Source organism: Dermacentor silvarum, chromosome 6 (assembly GCF_013339745.2).
Source record: "Dermacentor silvarum isolate Dsil-2018 chromosome 6, BIME_Dsil_1.4, whole genome shotgun sequence".
NCBI lineage: Eukaryota > Metazoa > Arthropoda > Arachnida > Ixodida > Ixodidae > Dermacentor > Dermacentor silvarum.
In genome coordinates, this window is record NC_051159.1 from 183678952 (window position 1) to 183700498 (window position 21547).

The window sequence follows — 21547 nt, forward strand, 5'->3', positions numbered from 1 at the left end:
TGCAGAACCACAAACTCCACAACATAGAGAACGCCCTGAATAATAACTCTAGCTGTGCATGCTGCTGAAGGCCGAACTGGCTGGGCGCTTGCTGTGCGAAGAGAAAACCCAGAAAGTGGCTTCGTAACTTTTTGTAAATCGCGAGAGAGGCGTTCGTTTAGCACAGACACGGCTGCTCCAGTATCAATTAGCGCAACGGTAGAGACGCCGTCAACAGTAAGGTCGACAACGTTCGCAGGCGACAATGGAGGACTTGTAAAGATCGATGGCGACGCAGTTCCTGCCTCCTGAACTGCGGCGCTTAGTTTTCCTCTTGCGTGGGTGAAGGGCGCCGACGCATCGGGGACAACGAGCGGCGACGCGGGGAAGGTGAACGACGTGTAAGGACCGGGCGCTCGGCTGGTGGCCTGTTCGACTGCCGACTAAAAGAAGTGTCGTGGAAGGGTTGCACGTCGGCATAGGGAGGCGACTGCGCAAAGCCATCAGAGTGCAGCATGCGGCGGCGGCAGAGTCGTGCAACATGGCCGGGAATACCGCAGGCATAACATATGTGCCTGTTGTCTTGCGTACGCCAAGGATTAGCAAAGGCAGGAGGAGGGCGATGAACGGGATGATGAACGGGTGGTAGCGGCCGTGGATGTAGCGCAACGAGTGGTTGACGAGGAGGCTGCGCGGCGACGGATGCGTAAGTAAGTGGCGCTGCGACAGGGGACTGCTGATGCTGCATTGGTAGAGCCTCAGCAACTTGCTCTTCAATAACCCGCCGGAGCGTCGGAGCGAGCTGTGTAGGAGGCTGTTGCGGCAGCAGCTGTTGTTGGGGTAGCTCAGCGAAGGGTAGTAGAGAAAGCTGTCGTGCAACTTCCTCCCGCACGAAAGCTTGGATTTGTGTGAGCAGGGGGGAGCGATCAGAGAATACTGTCATGGAAGAGAGGGTCTCGTCAGCCACTGAGGGGCGCCTGGTCAAATCGCGCTGCCTCCTCAACTCGTCGTAGCTTTGGCACAAGTTTATGAGCTCTGCTACGGTACGCGGACTCTTGGCGATCAACATTTGGAAGATGTCATCGGCGATGCCCTTCAAAATGTGTTTCAATTTGTCATTTTCGGGCATAGAAGCATCCACACGTTTGCATAGGTCGAGAACCTCTTCGATATAACAGGTGAATGTTTCACCGGGTTGTTGAGCTCGTTCTCGTAACCGCTGCTCGGCGCGCAACTTGTGGACGGCGGGGCGACCAAACACTTCAGCGAAACTGGTCTTGAACGCGGACCAGGACTGAAAATCGCCTTCGTGATTTTTAAACCACAGGTGAGCCACTCCCGCAAGGTAGAAGATGACGGCATTTAACTTGGCGGTATCGTCCCAACGATTGTGCAAGCTCACCCGTTCGTAGGTAGACAGCCAGTCATTGACGTCTTGCTCATCCGTACCGCTGAAAACCGCGGGATGGCGGAGCGGGAGAGCGCCAGAGCAGGCAATGGAGGGTGGCGGCGACGTCGGCTGGGGAGAGTCAGGCATGACGGAAGGCAGAGTCCGAGACCGGAGTTCCAGGGTGTAAATGTTCTTGAAAACCCCGGCACCTCCACCAATTGTAAAGGGGCGTACTGAACAGTTCAGATGGTAGCGTCTGTTCACAATCGAAAAGGCAGGTGACGCAGAGCAGGAACAGCTGGTTGCACGAACGGCTCCCACTCGTGCTAAGCACTGGCGATCCGGCTGGCCTACTGGTTGCACTGCAGGCATTGAACAGTCGATCTGGCTGGCCTTGTCCGTGTGCTCTTCTTCTTCATTACAAAGATATTTCATTTCTTGTTTCTCCGTTAGGGCTTTTCCAGGTCCACTTCCTGTTGCTAGGCTTCCTGAAGAATGTATTCATTATTCGGAGCCCATTCCTTTCCGCGAATTCTACAAATATCTCTCCTCTAGGGTTCTTAGAGCCAATGCCGTAGTTGCCAATTGCTTGTTCACCAGCCTGCTTTTGCCTAACTTTTGTATTGAAGTCACCCATGGCTACAGTATACTGAGTTTGCACCTTTCTCATCGCTAATTCAACATCTTCATAAAACTGTTCTATTTCTTCATCATCGTGACTGGAGGTTGGGGCGTAGGCTTGTACTACCATTATTCTATACGTCCTATTCAGCTTTATTACGACTACTGCTACCCTCTCATTAACGCTGTATAATGTGTCAATGTCGCCCGCTATGTCCTTATGGATTAGAAATCCTACCATGTATTCTCTCTTATCTGGAAGACTTCGGTAGCAGAGGACGTGGCCGTTAGTCAGCACTGTATAAGCCTCACCAGTTCTTCTCACCTCACTAAGGCCAATTATATCCCAGGCAATGCCTGATAATTCCTCGTGTCCAAATTGGCCACCAAAATTCTGCAATAAGGCAAGGAGAACGCACCCAACGACCTAATTAGAATAATATGGGCGCCCGCCCATAGTGGACTCACAGGGAACGAGATTGCCAACGAGGTCGGCCGAGGACTCAGACACCGGGCCCCACCGCAGGCAGACTACCCCCGCCCCCTTGTCCAAAAAGCGAGACTTAACCACATACAGAGAAATTCTAGAACACTAGATAATGGGCAGGAGAACCCTCCCTCTCCCCCCCTCTTCCCCCATATATATCTCACAAAGAAGGAAGAAGTAATGTGGCGAAAACTGCAGACAGGCACCTTCCCAAACCCGTATATCCTACACAAATGGCATCCTGAGGTGCACTCTTGCAAATGCAAAATCTGTGAAGGCATAGCGACTCTAAATGTCATGCTCTGGGCTGCGTCTCACCCCGATCGCCCATACTCTCTGACGGGTGCAAATAATGTGCTTTCTCTCTCTCTCTCAAACAGCCCTGCTAAGCTAGCCTCACTCGAGAGCGTTCGCGTGTTCAACGTTGCCAAATTCAGTTTCCCTTTGCCAGGTTCAACCCCCTTCACAGGGTCGATAACACGTCACGAGTTATGAATTTTGCCTTGGTTAGTAACACACAAGTCTGTGAGGCCGATAAGGGGGTTCACTACAGCAGCAAGCACACCCAGTCATCCACCGTATGAATGCCGAAGCGTTCCGCGTTAGCCACTTCCACGGGGGAACATCCTGCTGTTAAATTCGCAAAATATGGACCGAACCATGTTGCTATACAAAGCATTTTTAGACAAATCATGGTTCGAACAATTGGAAGAATTCCTGCATCGGGCGAAGTAATCATCTAGACAAACGCGAACGGAGCTGCAGGTTTGCTGCCGTATCGGCGTCACACGGTTCATTCCCAATACACGGCACGCAAAAATTCCTCTAGCATACGCCGGAGAGGCCAAGCATGCTGCAAAAAAGTGCAACTGCATACGCCGTAGCGTTCGCCGGAATTTCAGTTTGTGTTCGGGCTACAGACGTCATAAGCAGTGGGAGGGGGACTCTAATTTCGCTTGAATTAAACATTATGTGTTCAAATACCAAGAGCCTTTTTAGCATTTAAATGTGTACGGCCGCAACGGGACCTAAAATACGGTTCGAGTTATTTGTAATTTTCAGTTATGGGAGCTGTAATCATCGGAACATGACTGTGTGAGGTATACTCGAGAAAGCGGAACATGGCCATCTTTCGCGCCCTCTGTAGTTGGGTCTACGACAATTGTAAAGCAGTGTTTTTTTTTTTTTTTTTTTTTTTTTTTTTTTTTTTTTGACACGCTGCAGGAGTTAATCCAAAAACGAAGCGCTCATGTGAAAATTGTAATTAAGTTACTTCATTGAGCCACTCTATATTGCAATGGTCTGCTCCAAATCTGAAATTGGCACTACAAGAATTTCTCAAAAATATTAAGCATTTCAAAGCATGTAAGAGAAAGATAATGCAGCATGCTCAACATACAAGCATAATTTGTTCATGTTAATAAATGTTGCAACACTCAATGTGCTTCACTGTTCATTTCACTTGGAGAAATCGTAATTCCTTTGTGGAGTAAGCTGTTTTCAGAAGTGGCTCTTTGCATGTTTATGCTACGTCAGCACCAGTACCAACTTGCAGCTAGTGTGGGTGTGCCATTCTTTGCAGCCTGGTATTCGTCTGAAGGAGGAGCCACCTGACGATGCCAGCGGAGGGATGAGGAACAGGACTGCGTCAGATGCATCTTCAGAGAGCGTGTCCTGGCCAGCCCAGCAGGAGAGCAATATTGAAATCTCGACCCACCTCAGACACGGCCAGGAACACGGACTGCCATTGGCTTCGCAGCTCAGTGAAACTACATCATTAGGCACTGACGACATTCTGCAGAGTGAGTTAAAGCTCAACAAAAATTAAAGTAGGGCAAGTTCATGTTAATTCATCTTGTCAAATATAGCATGTAGAAAGTCAAAGGACAGAAAAAGCTAGAAACAAAGGAGCAAGCGAGCTGAACTTGCAACAAGAGACATTTTACTAGGAAGGAACATAGTTAATACTTGGGCGCTCTCAGAAACATAGGCGTACGAAAAAAAAAAGTTGTCGCAGTTTCACCCGAAAGGCGAAGCATCAATTGCGATAGCAAATTTGTAGAGAGGTATACGGAGTAATGCTAGTAGCTTCATCAGCTGTATAAACTTGGACATGCAGCAGCACCGGCAACACGCAGAACTGTTGTCGACGCCGTCGGCATTATGCCCGCGTTCGCACAAAACGCGTGCGGCGTTGGTGACTGTTGCCGGAGCCTCTGGGGGCGGCTCGGTTTTCGACGACATCAGAACGGGACACTCGTCGAGTTGCGTCGGAAGTCTTTACCACCTTCTCGCCTCACAACGTTTGTACATAAATACGCACTTGGTGCCGCAGCTAAACGTCGCCTCCCTTCCCTCCCCCACCGTCTTTCGCGCGTCGGAAGAAGGCGCGTTAGTGCTACATACATGGTGATTGTAAAGGAGGAAAGAGACGCCTACTTCTGCAGCCCTTCAGGGAGCACGGCGCAGAACGCGCGTTTGCTGTCCGACGTGCGTTCGCTCCCCGTGAAAGCGCGCGTCCCTCGCGCCCTTTCACTCGCACATACAGCGTCCGGAGCGCGGCGACGATTTCATCGCCGTTGACGTCATACGGAACCTCACGGCGACGGCGACGGCAACGGCGACGGCGACGCCAACGGCAGAAATCTGCTTTGGGGTGTCCATATAATTGCTATCGCAATAAAAAAAAAAGAAATCCACCACGCAGTACTACTCCTGAACAAATGGCAACAAGCAAATTGATAAATTATCCCGCTGAACTTCACATTGAGGTCTATTTTTAAATTGATGAGTAGAACTCGCAACAACTCTCCATTAGCAGGGCCTGTCAATGGTACAGAAAGTGAATATTGGGTCTATTTGGTTCGCCATTGCTCAGTTGCTAGTCAGCACTCTTGGCGGTCTCTCCATCCTGCACTCCATCATTTTCCAACTGTTAAGATGAAAAAAACGTTAGGTGCTGAAGCAAATAATTTATGTTCTAAAAAGCTGCAGAACAGCAGTAGTAACAGACGGGAGACAACACAGGACCGCTACTATGAACCAATTTTCTCAACCGAACACTACTCAAGAAATTACGTTCTCACTGATGCCATTCGAGTCCACATACCATGGCAACTACAACAGTTACTCAAAAAATTGGACATCAGCTATTCCTCTTCTGGATATTCCTCCCACTCATCTGCTGCAACAATCTTTTCAAGAACCACTTCTTCGCTGTGATCCACACAATTTTGTTTTTCCTGCAATACCACCGGCTGTACCCTCCACCATACACTCACCTACACTCAGAATTTATGTGGCGTCTGAAATTGGCAAGCACGGAAGGTGCGCTATAGCTCTGTGGTTAGTGTGTACGATTCCCAACTGCGCATTTCCGCAGGGGCACGAGTTAAATTCTCAGTTGCACTGGAAGGCAATTCTTTCTTTTCTTCTCATAGAATGAAGTGGTGAAGCCGAGCTTGAACAGGTGACCTGACGATAATGTCACTCTAACGACGTGACAGAAAGGACAGATGGACACACCAAACCCAGCTTCGAACTAGACACACATGCAGGTTTTTGACGTGATCTCTGTAAACTCTTACTGGTTTATGCTGTTATGGAGATTTGGCACAGATGCCTTTCCTGAACCAGCTGGCATTCTGCCAATAAAACCATCTCAGTGGATAGGATTTGGATAAGATGCATAGAAGTCAAAAAAGTGCCAAATTAGGAATGTCTGTTGCGTAGCACTGCCTCACATTTGCAGGTTTTTTATATGTAGAGATCAACACTCACTGACACCTAGTGATTACGTACGTGACAGTTGCAGCTTATTGTCCAAAAGTACGGTGATTGTGACCTTCCCAGATGGAGTCCTCCTTAACAGTAATCTTGAACAGTTGAACTCAGTCAGCAGGCATTTGATGGCACTACTCATTGGCTTCCCCTTTTCTCTGGCTCAAAATAATGTTGGGACTCGGGTTAGCGTTTGGGCCGGTGATCCTTCAGCCAGAGGGATGAGTACGTCCGTCAGTAAAACGAGAGAAAAGGGGGGTTTATTCTATATATTTACAGTGACTTCAGATATGGAAGCCTACTCCATGGGGGAGAACTTTGATTGTCTCACCTCACTACATCTCTGAGGACATATCAGAACACGTCAGGACGCACTACTGAACCAAATGTGTCTGCTTATAAAACAGTCGTCTTACCTAGTTGACCCGACTATGGAATCTGATGGCCATGGTGCAGCAAGTCAGAGGGGTCATATTGATCACAGAGCACCACCTCTAATGTTGCACCCTCGGAAGCAAGGAAGAGGCAATCTGGAAACAGGGGATTCACACTGCTTCCACGAAAGTCGGCGACTTGGTTTCTTGCTCTCCGTGACCGTCATCTTGCCAGGGTCGGGAGAATGGCCTTCACGCTAATCCCCTCTTCCACGAAGGGTGGCTGTTGTGGTCGCTGCGTGAGCTTCTTTGTCATCGCGTCCCAGCCGGTGTCGGGCCGCGTCGCCAGGCAGGCGGCCGCTGATGAAGGGGGTGGCATTGGGAGAAGCACTCAAACGATGCCCACTGCCGATTTGGGGCACTTGTTTGCCCGTCATCGTCGGTGTCGGGCACTGTCGCCGTCTGGGCGACGCTGATGAAAGGGCCTGCCTCGATGGAAACAGCCAAAGAATGCGCCCTGCCGATTCGGGACGCAACACGTAATGAGCCGGAGCTTCATTATCTATGGCGATCCAAGACAAAAGTATTTTTTCTTCATTTCAAAACACTAGTAAAAACTGCCAACAAATTGCTTTTTCTTTGTTCTTTGTGGTGTTGTGCCAAACTCCGAGAAGCCATTGTCATGCATACCTTGAAGTATCTCGGAACGTTGACATTTGTTGCGCTTGTTTTGTTAATTCTGAGTCGCACTGCGGACTCTTGTTGCGCCACTCAACTACCGGCGCCCTGCAACACATACGAAATAAGGGCGGTAATGAGGTTGCACATACACCACGGCCGTTTGTGCAGCTCAGTTTCTCTACTATTAAGGCATACATTCTCTGGATGTGGCATCCGAAATTGTTCCTGTCAAATGCAAAACTTTCATGCACAGCAGATTTAAATATGTTAAGAGCGCTTTTTCTCTGCTATTTTGGTCGTTCTGTTTTGTTCGTGATAAGTGTCAGTCCAGTGTTCATAAACGCTCCCCAACTCGGCACCTCAAGCATAGCGCCACCCCTCAACCAAAGTGGACACTGCACTTTGATGCCACTTCTGGACGATTCCTGAGTTTAACATTTGTAGTATGGCATTTCCAGAACCTATACTCAAATGCTTAAGAGTGGAGTGGCACTTCTTAACATTCTAACTCTCAGAATCTATCTGGAAAACTACAAGAAATTTCCCACAGTTTATTTACTTCCTCGAGAGTATGCACGTAGTGTGCTCAGTGCAAAAAAAATCAACTTGTTCTGTTGCTTGTACCTAATGAGGGCATCGAATATCAAACTGTGTTCTAAGAAAGATAGCTTTTCTCGCAATAGATAAAAGATTTCAATAATATTCTCTCAACGCATAACCGAAAAACAAATGTAAACCTGGAAATAGTATGCATGAGTGGCCATATTGAGCAGTACACGTTGTGATGAGCCGATGCGTGACTCGTTCACGGCGAATAAAGCAATGCAAACTGCGGCGTAGACGAGTGGCACTCTTCTTTGGTGATAGTGGTACAATTGGTAGGACGAGCACAGATCGGGCTTGGGGGTTAAAGTTTAAGCAGTTCCTCTAGTCAGAGGTTGTCATATATCATCACCTAATCACAACGTCGGCTTCACTCGAGGGGCAGCACTGTTCATCATTCTGTGAAATTGTGCTCTGTTTGGGAGGACAGATGTCATCTTAATGGACTCGTATTACACCAGTGCCCACTGCGCAGTAAATGTGAAGTTAAGCACTCGTGTGCAGGAAATGACGTTGTCGCAAACTAAATTTTTTGTGCTACTGGGGTTTCTAAGAATGGCGAAGAAAATGTGGGGCATTGCTTTTTGGGCAGCGCTCATATAAGGCTATTTTGCTTTGAGCAACATTCCAGCAACTCGGTCCGAAAAGCTGCGTACTGCAGTCGACTTACGTTAATTCGACCCTGACTGGACCGGCGAAATTGATCGAATTATCCACCGGGTCGAATTAAAGAAGATTCAGAAAAAACGCCCTAACACGTACACCCTGATTCATTCGCCCTATTTTAACACTCCCCCGATTCAAACGCGCGCCCACTTTCTATGTGTCCAAAGCAGAAAACTAATGTAGAAATGACATTAAAGCTCTTAAAAAAAGTAGAAATCTAAGACGCACCCGATGTTTTAGCAAGAAACAGTATTGCACAAAAGCAGCCGGTCACCTAAAGCCAGCTTCGCCACAGAATTTCCCAAGTTAGCTCCATCGCAATACCGTCTTGTTATGCGGCAGAGCATACCACTATTGCGAGGGCGGTGTTGGTTTCGTGCCCGATTGCACCGTGTTGCCAATTTCCGGCCCAATTTTCTTTTAAAAAAAGAAAGGCGCGCGTTAGAATCAGGTAGTTATCGTAATCAGAGATTGTGAGCTACGGTTACTGCTTAAAAATCATCCTAGGGTGTTCCTAAGGAAAGTCGCAGTTTCGCCCGAAAGCTGAGGCATCGATTGTGATAGCAAGCTTGTAGAGAGCTACACGAAGCAAGGATAGTAGTTTAATGGGCCGTATAAAGTTGTAAACATTCGCTTACTAACCAAATAGACAAGCATAGTGTCACGCGTGCACAGGTAAACATGAACACATCTCGCTCGATGACCGCGGAAACTCGCTGTGAAAACGCTGGAGTGAGAAAGCGCGCCAGCAGCAGCGGCCAAATTGACCTTCGCGCTGTCTCTCGTCTCGCTTCAACGCGAACGTCGAAAGCACAGCGCATACGAAACTACCGGCACTCGGCGCATGCACTCTGTCCCCATCGCAGATCGCTTTGAAGATGAGGCCCGCGTGGGCGAGCACTTTTCCACGTCGCAGATCACTTTCAAGATACGGCGCCCGCGCGTCCGCGCTGTGAGCAGCAGCCAACTGAGCCTAACCAGCGCCTCCTCTATCTTTCTGTGCCTGGGAAATGGAGAGGAGAACAAAGGAAACCGGCCATCGGCCCTAGTACGGTTTTTCGCCGCCACGCGCCGCCGCCGGAGTAGGATCACCATCGCGACGTTGCTCATGGAAACGCTGGCCGTGGCTGTACTCGCAGCTCTTATATGGCTGAGTTTTCGACTGCATTCGCGTTGTTTCAGGTACAATCAAAATTTTTTTTTTGCAAACGGGAACCATGAAGCACTTGTCCCTTGGGCAACCAGTACATTTTAGAGGCATGTGTCGTTCGCGGCTATTGCTGTTCGTCGATGGGCTCGCGCGTCGTCTGCTGCGCCGATATGAGAGCACGCGCCAGTTGAAATCCAATGCGTGAAAATTGTTCTGTCACCGTTATGCTCGCTTTTCTGAGAATCTATTCTTGAAAGCAGCGTTTGCCATCAGCTAACGCTTTAGGCTTGGACGCTGAAAGAGCCCCGTTGCGTGCTACCGTCTACTCGTGCAGCAGACTACATGCAAGCCGGGAGTACATGCGCTAAATAACACGTAAAGTCCTTAGACTGCTTCCAAAGCGGTACGGACTGCTTCCGCGTTCCCTTTGTAAAGTTTTTGAGAATTACACTTGTTGCCACCGAAAGGAAGCCACAGCTGACGCCAGAAAATGAGGAGCTGTGCCGCGTGATTTCATCATTTGAGAGCTTAAAGCAGTAAAATCGTGATGGTACGAAAACAAACAGCGCGTTCTGCCGCGCGCTTCCTTCAACGCTGACCGGTTTGTGTGTGCACAGACGCTGTTATTAAAATCTAAAGTCGCTGTGTTAACTCACAGCTTGAGCCAATGTGATATGCGTGAAAAATGTGCCCTGCAGTCAGGGCTGTCAGTTATGTAACGTGAGGCTCTGCACAACCTGCATGCAGATATCACTTCGCACCCGCCGGGGTGGCTCAGTCAGCTAAGGCGTTGCACTGCTGAGCACGAGGTCGCGGGATCGAATCCCGGCCGCGGCGGCAGCCGCATTTCGATGGAGGCGAAATGCAAAAACGCCCGTGTGCTTGCGTTGTAGTGCACGTTAAAGAACCCCAGGGGGTCAAAATTAACCCGGAGCCCTCCACTACGGCGTGCCTCATAATCAGAACTTGTTTTGGCACGGAAAACTCCAGAAAGAAGAAGAAATAAGAATATCACTTCGCAAGTATAGACGTTCATGTTTTCAAGATCATTGCGCTGTGAGTCATGGTTTACATCGATTGGACCATTTCAATGGTGGAAATGAAAGCATTTATTGCGGAGGCAAACTCCCGCATGTCATAGAAGCGTATGCCACTTTCACATTTCGCAAAAAAAAAAAACCAAAAAACGGTTTTTTTTTGCGAAATGTTTAACTCGTCGTGCCTATCAGTAACATTGAATGCGTAGATGAAGAGGTTCGATTTGCACAATGGTGCACAGCAGTAAGACATATTGAGGCATGCGGAGCACGTGCTTGCAAAAGCCGGCCCCGCCGTGGTTGCTCAGTGGTTATGGTGTTGGGCCGGGCAAGTTTGCAGTCGGTTGTGCAAAGCTTAGGCACAGCGAAACTGTCGATCCTCAAGTCTTACTGGCTGCTACTGCTAGGTATTAATTTGGTTGCTGCTAGGTCTTGGTTTAACTTAACTAGCTTCGCCCAGTATGCATGCACTTGGCCTCGGAGTTTGCCATAAAAGGGGCTGCGCCTAGCCGTGTCAACTCTCACTAGATATCGAGCGGCTAGCTTCCAACACGTTCGGCGTCGGCAAGCAACAGCGTTCTTGGCACTGTGTCAACCTTGGTTAGCCTGGCTGCGATTGTATCATGCTAGGAACGCTGTCGCTCATAGGCGCGCTGACGCGTCCAGCGCTAGTCACGCGAAATCCCGCGGAAGGGAAGGTACCTCGAAAAATGGTCGCTCGAGAATACCTTCCCTACATGCGAAGTTAAGTTAAACCCAGTTAAGACCTAGCAGTAACCAAGTTAATACCGAGCAGTAGCAGCCAGTAAGACTTGACGATCAACAGTTTCGCTGTGCCTAAGCTTTGCACGACCAACTGCAAGCTTGCCCGTTTTTTTACGGTTAGCTAGAACAGCTTCGCTGTCAGTAATTTCGTTGTTTCACTGCCAGTCTGCACACATTTGCACGTAGCTGCGTCTGCTGTGCATAGCCTCCAAGATAGCAGCAGCGTGCTGCATAGCGCAGTCTACTGCGGCCGCCACGGGGTGCCGCGACAAGCCCTTTAGATACCGAGACGCTCAACTTTTGGGCGGGGCGTTGCCCTCTTGGCTTTCACCCTGTTCCAGCACGCTAGCGGAGACGAAAAGAGAAAGCCGCGTATCGATGCGATAATTCCATTCACACTTCAAGGATTTTAAAAAATGTTTCCAGCGTGAGATTCGTAGACGACGTCCTGTAATAGTGAGGCCACTCTATGATTAGTTAGAAAAGGGTTTCAGAGGCCCTTTAAGTAACACACACACTATACACTATACCTTGTGTAAAACGGGTAATAATAGTGATTTTGAGCTAATAGAAAAATGGTGCGCCCCTGGCAGCGAATTCGGCTTTTCCCCATGCATCCCTTATGACGGCTGTGCGTCCGACATGCTGACGCTCTCTGGCCAGTTATTGTAACTGTTGTACCTGCTGGCGCCTGTGTAGTGACTGTGGATTGGCCTCCTCTAATAGCTCATGGCTATGGTGGCCACCGTATCATGGTGTTCCTTGCATGGCTGACTCCGTTTTCTTGGCACTGTTTTGCTAAAGGGGTTCATTCTGTGGGTGATATTACTGCGATGGCAATTATATAGACAATCGAAGTGCATTTCTGCCGTCGGCGTCGCCATCGCCGTGAAGTTCCGGATAAAGCCCAACGGCGATAAAATCGTTGCCGCGCACCGTACGCTGTGTGTGCGAGTGAAAGCGCAGGAGGGTGAGCAGGCAATCGCGGCTAATGTAGCGCACGCGAGGGAGGACGGCAGGTCGGAAGCGCGCGGTCTTCTTTCGCGCGCGAGGCACGGGGGCGAGGTGACAGAGAGGGAGAGGGGTGCGTTCTGCTCCCTCGGCTGTTGCTCACAGCGCGGCCGAGCGGGCGCCGTATCTTGAAAGCGATCTGCGATGGGGGCGAAGTGTGCGCCCGCGCGGACCTCACCTTCAAAGCGAATGGCGATGGGGACAAAGTGCATGCACCAAGTGCCGGCAGCTTCGTATGCGCTGTGCTTTCCACGTTTAGTTCGCGTTGAAGCGAGACAAGAGACAGCGCGAAGGTCAATTTGCCCGCTGCTGCTGGCGTGCTTTCTCACTCCGGCGTTTTCACAGCGAGTTTCCGCGGTCATCGAGCGAGATGTGTTCATGTTTACCTGCGCGCGTGTGACACCGTGCTTGTCTATTTAGTTAGTAAGCGAATTTTGACGACTTTATATGGCCCATTAAACAACTATCCTTGCTTCGTATAGCTCTCTACTAATTTGCTATATCGCAACTGGTGCTTCGCCTTTCGGGCGAAACTGCGACTTTTTTGATTATCCAAAGTTTTTTCAGGAGGAGCTTCTCTGCGTCTGCCATCTCAGGTATTCTCACTATAGCTGCTGCGCAGCATGAGATTACAAAATGGGAAATCCCCCTTACACTATTTGCTTGTGTAGAGTGTGGGAGTAGAGTAGTAGTGTGTGAAAGGGTCTTAATATTTAAGTGCACATTAAATAATGCTAAATATTTTCAATAGTCAAAGCGAATCTGGTGCACGTTGTTTCTCACAGCACAGCTGTTTGGAACTCGTCGTTAAATTTTGTTATCAGCATTGTCATCACATCAGAACTTGTCATCAGCAGCCAAATAACCATGCTGTCCTTCTTATTTGTGCGGTACAGAAATCCTTGACGAGCAGAGGCAGCTCCGGTTGAGCATTGATGAGTCCAACCGACGCAAGCATGAGCTTTTACTCAGGCAGACACGGCTGCAGGAACGTGCCACTGAGGCACTTGTCCAGATCGCAGCTGCCATCACATCATGCATTAAAGCACCATCGTTCTCACCATATATAGCCCTGTGTAGTGTGGCTCCCTTCCTCACATTCATTTGAAGAGGACACTGACTTTCAACTAAGCAGTTACCAAAGTCTGAGAAAACCATTTAAAACACAAGGCTGCAGGCAAGAATTTCACTAGTGTAAAAATGTGCAAGATAGCATTGCGTGTTCATACCCCTAGTTTCTATAATTGTCTGCAAATACGAAAATAAAAATACTGTGCATGTGATTGCACTGTCAAATTCCAAACAAAGAAGCATCATTGATAGCTATATTTCTTAATTCTAGAATTCGAGGATATTAAAAGCAGCCGTTAACTCATTGGGGCACCTAGCTGTCGAGCACTACATGAGAGCTTTCCGGTCGACAGTTAACTATACACTGTCAAACACACAAAACAAAACAGAAAAAAAAAGAAAAGAAAAAGCCACACTCTGCCCAAACCAAAACACCAGATTCATACATAACTGATCGCATAATCCGGTGTCATTGAAACTTTTGCATGTAGTTCAAAGTACACTGAAACTTTAACAGAATTCCTGACCGAACAATTTCTTTTCATACCCCATGCAGGTATGTTTTCATGACAGAAGACGTCTAAGTATTCTACTTGTTAAGCGAAGGTGTCTTGCGACAAGTAAGCCTTCCAAGATATGCGCTCGCTAGCAACGTTTTCTAAAATGGCCAGCACGAAATAAGCTGCAAACTGTTTTCTCGCGAAATATACTTTGTCGGTGCACACGCCCGGTGCATTCATCATGATGATCGGTCGCGCGTTAGATGGTCTATATGCTCGAGTCGCAATGTCTTGCTCCCGCTTGACTACATTCTGTGTCATGATGTCAGGAAACATTCGCCTCAAGGATAGGGTGGCTAGAATATCCTTGCTGAGAATCTAAACCAAAAATGGTTCGTTTAAAGAAGCTACGTATCGTGGCCCGGATCTGACAAGATTATCGAATAAACGTTACGACAGTGCCGTGAATGCCAGTCAAGGCAGAAGAGTCCATCCAGAGTTCCTATGCCTACCTGGGACTGTCCCCAGACACCGTGGAACACAGTGCACGTTGATTTCGCGGGACCACTACATGGGCACACCTACTTAGTTGTTAACGCGTACACAAAGTGGGTGGAAGTCCGTTACATGACACAACCAACAACCGCAGTTGTCATCGATGTACTCCGAAGTCTCTTTGCTACTTTCGGCATATCCCGAAAAGTCGTCTCCGACAGCGGAAACGCGTTTATTTCTAGCGATATAAAGCATAACGTCGGCGTTGCGTAGCGCACGAAATGTAGGAAAAAGGGCAGAGAAGAGTAAAGAGCGCTAACTTCCAACTGATCTTTATTTGCAGATGAGCGTGATTCATACGCGCAGCAAACAGAAAAACAACAGAAAAAAGGAGAATACCCAGAGCCAATGCATCGTTGATAAGTGAGATCGCTTTTTTAACACGTTCCCACGATTGCCCTATGCCCAAGTAATCACGCTCAAGCCGTGAGAGAGCAATGGACGGGGTGCTTACGCAGCAGTCACCTAACTTATAAATATTTTCTGCTTCTATTATTTCTCGGGTTAACTGCTACCTGTGCCTTACCAATACCACGCAATCATAAAGAAGGGAGCGCATCCACAATCACGGCAATAAATGCCAAGATGCCCCTGCACCGTATTGTACAGGTTATACAGGCGACGTGATGAAAAGTGAGCCAATCTCAGAAACAGTGTAATGCGCGTTCACGTGGGTGGCGGTTTCCACGCACGTATTGCTTATTTGATTAATCGTGTATTAGTTTGTGCTAATTAATTGACTTTGCAAAACGACAAAAAAATGCCGCAGACTAGGACACGGGATCCTCAACCCCACTGAGTTGGTTTGAGCCTCCTAGCACATTCCGTCGTTTTTAAAACATTGGCTACTTTTAGCTGGAACACCCTGTATACACGGCAATGAAGAGAAACAGACGAAGGGTCATTATGCTGAACGCCTGCTTACTTCTGTCTCTTTTCCCCATACGCGCCCGCAGTCCGAGCGCCTCAACCCCAAGTGCGCATCTTTGTCTTCACACTCGGCTACGCTGCGGGCCTGAAAAAAAAATCGACAGCTCATTTTAAAACCGACAGTTCAGTCCAACCGCCGGAACCTATTCTTGAGGCTTGAGACGTGCACGGCGAAATTATTTCTTTAATCCCTGTCGAGGCTGGCGCCTGGACCTGATGTGCTCACGCGCCGGGTATTATCTCATATGCGCTCAGTAATTATGAAGGGCCCTTAGTAACTTCTGCCCCGGTGAGCTGACTCATCTTTTTACCCACACTTCGTCACCGACACCGGAGCAGGTCAATGTGGGTGGTCATAGCGGCGCTTCTGCGTTTCTTGCGCTTGTGAATCTCTTCTGGTCGCTGCTGTTCTGATCTTTTCAAAAACGGACGCTCTGTCGGCACAGCTGGAGATGGTAACGGGAGTGTCTAGGTTGAGGACCGCTTTCAGCTGGGGCACCTGCCCGTAGATGGTTTCATATGGCGTTGTCCCGGTAGACGTCTGCAGCGCCGTGTTAACTGCGTAAGCAGCTGACTGAAGGTGGACGTCCCAGTCGGCTTCTCCTTTTTTCCATAATTTCGCATACGGAGCGAGTCGTACCTGGATGCTTTGGTTGGTTCGTTCCGTAAGGCCGTTTGCCTGGGGATGAAATGCGGACATGTAACGGTGCCTGCCGTACTAAGGTAATTTCTTACTTAGCGACTGCGGAATGTCGTAGCCCGGTCTGATATTAACTTTTTTGGCAGGCCCTGTCTCCATTCAAATCTTAGCTTCATGAAATCTATTAGGTGACCAGACGCGAGAGATGGCACAGCGGCCGCTTCGCGTACTTCGACAAATAGTCCATGGCCCCAGTGACGTAGCGGTTACCTGCAGTAGCGATCGGTAGAGGTCCGATGTAGTCGGTGCTAACAGTAGGAAAAATGGTTTCTGGCCGCGGAATACGTGTCAGTAATCCAGGCTGGGATCCTGGCACTCGCTTATATTGCTGACAGACTTTGCAAATGGCGACGTAGGAGCGGACATTGCTTTCCATCTTCGGCCACCCGAAGCGGTCTTGTATTTTGCGGAGAGTGGCTCGCTGGCTTCCGGGGGTGTCATGAATGGCTCGCAATATTTCTGATCTAAAACAATTACGGATCACTAGGAGGTGACGTTCTTCTTAGTGGTCCTTGTGCCACTGACGCCGATACAGTGTGTCGTCGCGTATTACATATGTCGAATCCTTTCTTGTATCAGCGATTGTGGAAATGATTGATGCTAAGTCTTTGTCCTCCTGTTGGGCTTTGGAAAAGTCTTGTTGAAAGAAGAAAATGGGATTCTCCTCGTTCTGGGGCGCGCGGTACAGGTGGTTCCGTGACAGAGCATCGTTGATGTTCTTAGCCCCCAAGCACGGTGGCGCACGTCAAAATCGTACTCTTGCAGCGTGATAACCATCAGGCAAATGTATGCTTTAGCTGCTGTTTGTAAAACATCCATGTTAATACAGCATTATCGGTCATGACCGCAAAATTGTGCCCAAATAGATAGTGCCGGAAAATCCATACGACCGCTAGACATTCCAGCTCATTGAAGTGGCGCTCGGTATCTTTCAGCACGCATATGCGACAATACGTTCGATGCCATCAGGGTCACGTTGCACTAGCACAGCCCCGAGCCCCATCTGGCTGTGTGCACTTCCGTAGTCGAATAATCATCGAAGTGGCTTTGTACAGGGCAGTGAGTTGACTACTGTTTTAAAGTTCGAAACGCGATTTCTTATACGGCGCCCAATTTAAAATCAATTCCCTTTTTAAGTAAATCGGTCAGGGGAGCGGCGGTCGATGTGAAGTGGGGAATAAATGTACGTAAATACGAACTCATGCCCACAAACGACTGAACTTGTTTCAGGCAAGTTGGTGTAGGATATTCCGCCACAGCAGCAATGCGCTCCGGAAACGGCTGGATGCATTTTCGCAAGTGTACTACCCGAGCGCGCCGCTGTTGGTATGGTAGAAATGCCGGAAAAGGCGTCTGTGTTTTAGTTTTCTCGTAGCAGAATTATGTTTTCTCGTACATTCAAATTACAATCCGACGCCACCATGTCTGTAGGTTGCGGTTAAGTCGTACTTCACCATTTTTCTGACGGATTTCACTGTGAGAAATTCGATTTGTGTTCATCAAAACCTTGCACCACGTGGAGAGCCTGCGCGGTCGGCGTGGTTCGGCATGAGTTTCTCCTTCGCTAACACCTTGCGCCACGCGGAGGGCCTGCGCGGTCGGGGCGGTTGGGGATGACTTTCTCCGCCACGGACGCCGACGCCAGATTTTCTGCGACACGGGGCCCTTAACGCTGTCGCGTGAAAACACGCGCGTAGTTGAATTTCGCCCCCATCGAAATGTTGCCGCAGCGGCCGAGAATCGAACCCACCACCTCGTGCTCAAGTGCTTAACGCTACCGCGACGCTTGTCCTATCCTCGTCTTACTTTTGACAACGAAAGGCAGGCATTGCGTGCCGCTTTGAGTTGGCTGGGCCACGGAGCGTTCAGAGAACATTACCGGGACCACGGCCTCGACCGTCATCCGCGCAGTGAGCCATAAGAGAACTTCTTCACTATTTGAAGACTTATGAGCTCTGAGACCGAACTCTGCCTTTAATTGCGCTTTGAAAGCTGCTACGCGTGCGCGCACATCATTCGTTTTAACAGCGAATCTGTTTAAGCCAGCCGTAATTTGTGGTGCGTAGCAAGACACTACCAAGAAAGAAAATACATTTTCTTGCCGAGGCAGGATTCGAACCCGCGTACCCCCGGTCCCAAAGCGAGCGTCGTAACCATTAGGCTATTGGGGGCGAGCATCACCACAGGAAAAGCTGGCGCCACCGTCGGCGTGACGTGGTATGAGGGATCACGTGGATACAGCGGTCGCGTCGTCTGCTTCGGAAGCGCCGAAGCGAGCCAAAAGCGATAGTTTAGTCCCACGTGCGCTACGGTTCCGATTAAGTGGGGATGTTTTCCCGCTTCGGGTGTCCGCTTGACAACACTTGAAATCACTATAATACGTAGTGGCTGCCTTTGAAGGCGTCCGACATGGTAGGCTATTGCTCGATATATACCGGAGTGCCGGACTCGTACGCAATGGTGCCCGGTGCAGCCTTCACACGTACCCGCAGGCCAAGATGCTGCGTGTAGCTCGGATTTCAAAACTTAGAACCGACAAGCAGCCATCGGCTACAACTCGGGTGTGTAGCAAGTACTTCCGCGAGGAATATTTTCTGCTACGGCGTTGGGGCGTTCGGTGAGTAGCAGAAAGCGCGCGCTGCTCGGTTAACGTCATGAAGATTTGGTCTATGAACTTGTTGATGCTAGGTACTGGCAAGCTCACCAGAATGAAAAGGGAACGGTTAGAAGCACATTTGTGTCATGTTTGTACTTAAAAGGAAGGAATCGAGATACCGACCAAAAAAAAAAGGCTGAAATATATTTAAAAATACATTAACGTCGGTGGCTCGATCCCTTCCTTTTAAGTATGCATCATCCCGACCAGACGGGCTTCCGTCATACTCTCGACTTCGTGTCATGTTTGTGTTAGCACCAAACAATGAATGTACTGGATTAACAAAAACAAGCAGCGGGAAATTCCCCGCTGATAAGACCGATAAACATACAGTGCGACGCAACTTGAGAAATAACAATATTGAAATGTTCAGGAATTTAGAAGACAAGAAAAAAACTTATTGAATGGTCGCGATGGCACATCACGAGTCGCCGTATAGACCTACACCATGTTTGTAAACAGCGGTAGGCGCCGTCGATATATTTTAGGCCCTATAGCGACGTCGCGAAGGCTCCGCCCAACGTTTGGCCCCGCCCACGTTCGCCGCCACCGCTTGCACGCGCAGTTGGCGCATTTTCTTTAATGGGGTGGGGGAGCTAAAACCACGATTTCATTATGAAGCACACAGTAATGGGGGCGCCGGATTAAGTTTGGCTACGTGAGATTCTTTAATGTGCACCCAGTGCACGTTTTTGCATCTCGCCCCCATCGGGATACGGCCGAACGAGAGGCTAGGCCTAGCTCGTTGACCGCCGCAGTGACGGCCGACAGCGCTTGCGACCTGGCCTGCTGCTCATCATTGTGCACTTATTTTATTGCGATAGCAATTATATGGACACTTCAACCGGATTTCTGCCGTCGGCGTCGCCGTCGCCGTCGCCGTCGCCGTGAGGTTCCGTATAGATAAAATCTTCGCCGCGCGCCGTATGCCCCAGCGGAAGCGTGCGGGGACTCGCGCTATCACGGAGAGCGAACGCACTCAATCTCCCACGCGCAAGCAAGGAAGCGGAAAGCCAGCGCCGGAGGGAGCAGGGGGGGGGGGGGGGGGGGGCGCACTTCTCTGCCAACCACCGCGCTCGTCGCTCGTCCGCACAGTCTCTTATCTCTCCCACGCGCAAGCAAGGAAGCGGTAAGCCAGCGCCGGAGGGAGCGGGGGGGGGGGGGGGGGGGGCGCACTTCTACGCTGCCAAGAACCGCGATCGTCGCTCGCTCGCACCGTCTCTTATCTCCACACGGCTCTGACCTTTATGCGCTCCGTTTCCGTTGAAGCGATAGACCGCACGTATGTACGTTCGCCGCTGCGGCGTATCCGCTTGCTGCCAGAGTTTTGACGGTCGTTGTCTGCAGTCATTCAGTGTGATCTATTCATGTTTGTTTGTGCGCGCTCACACCACGCTTGTTCATTCAGTTAGTAATAGTCGGGCCACATTTTCCAACGCACGCTACACATGCAATGCTGCCCGGATCGCCAGTGCAGAGCTACAGATGTGTCCCTTCGCACGCGCTGCCCACGGGAAGCGCTTCTCATCAACACCACCGTTTCACATGCGCCTTCTCGTGGTCATCGAGTGTCTCGTCATGTCGGTCTACTTACGCCGCAGCACACCTCCTTACTTAATCAGCTCATGTTTACTACAATTCATATTGCTACCAAAGCCGCTCACCTTACTTCGTATGACATTGCTGTGTTGCTATCGCATTCATTGCTTCGCCCTTAGGGCGAAACTGTGACATTTTTTTTTTTTGACAACACGATTAACGTGGGCTTAAGTGAATCGGTTTTGTCGGTGTCGTTGGTGCGAATAACAAACGAAACGTAGTACTTGCAAGCCAGCCGAGCCGCCTCGCTGAGACGGCCGGTGCTTCGGTTTCCGTCTGCGAGACGAAATGCCGTCGGGTCGTTGCTCCGGATGGCGCCAGTGGTTTAATACTGGGCGCTGCTTTACGAAACATGCGCAAATTCGAGATAGCTTTTCTATTAAGAACTATTTTATGTTAAAAACAAGCTGTAGCCGATTTCTACGTCGCCGTGAGCGGCGATAGAAGCGATCGCCTCGGTGATGGGACCGGCAAGGTACCGGCCCTACGGCGACGTCGCCTGTGTAGGCCCGCGCAATGTGAGCAGCTGTTGTACGCGGCCGTCCGATCGCTCCGACTCTGTACTAACACTGTACATTTTGTTTCGCGCTCGAAATTTAACTGACACGTTTAGGCGCGTTTATGACTTCCACACTGCAATAAACGCAGTTGTGACTCTGCTATCTGCGTATGTGAACGTGTGACAGGATATTTACACTGCTGGTGGCGCAATTCTTTGAGATGAAAACAAATTCGAATATGACGTGTTTTGTGGGGCATCTGCTCGCTCGACCTACATTCAAGGCTAATCCTAATCTAGCTTTCCCACAGTGCGGCAAGCAATTATAATGGCGCGCTAATAACGATCCTAAGATCGTATATGATCCTAAGATGCTAAGATCGTAACGATCCTAAGATCAGCTAATGCACGCCAATCAAAATAAAAGAGAAGCTTAACGGTTACGAAATGTTTTGCGCATAATGGATGATCTGGTATCATAATCCAACTTTCG

General features: G+C 49.4%; 1 protein-coding gene across 4 annotated transcripts in view; it reads left to right on the forward strand.

The window, feature by feature from the left end:
- Positions 1–13858, forward strand: part of LOC119457098 (myb/SANT-like DNA-binding domain-containing protein 1) — a 43777-nt gene extending 29919 nt beyond the window's left edge. For 3 of the 4 annotated variants that reach the window (XM_037718923.2, XM_049669934.1, XM_049669935.1), the window contains exons 5-6: positions 4060–4279; positions 13441–13857. In XM_037718923.2, coding sequence (XP_037574851.2) covers positions 4060–4279; positions 13441–13652 — 432 coding nt within the window. In that variant the 3' untranslated portion in view covers positions 13653–13857. Of the gene's footprint in view, positions 1–4059; positions 4280–13440 lie in introns of all 4 variants that reach the window. The other variant, XM_049669933.1, reaches the window with a different exon arrangement.
- The last annotated feature ends 7689 nt before the right edge of the window (positions 13859–21547 follow it).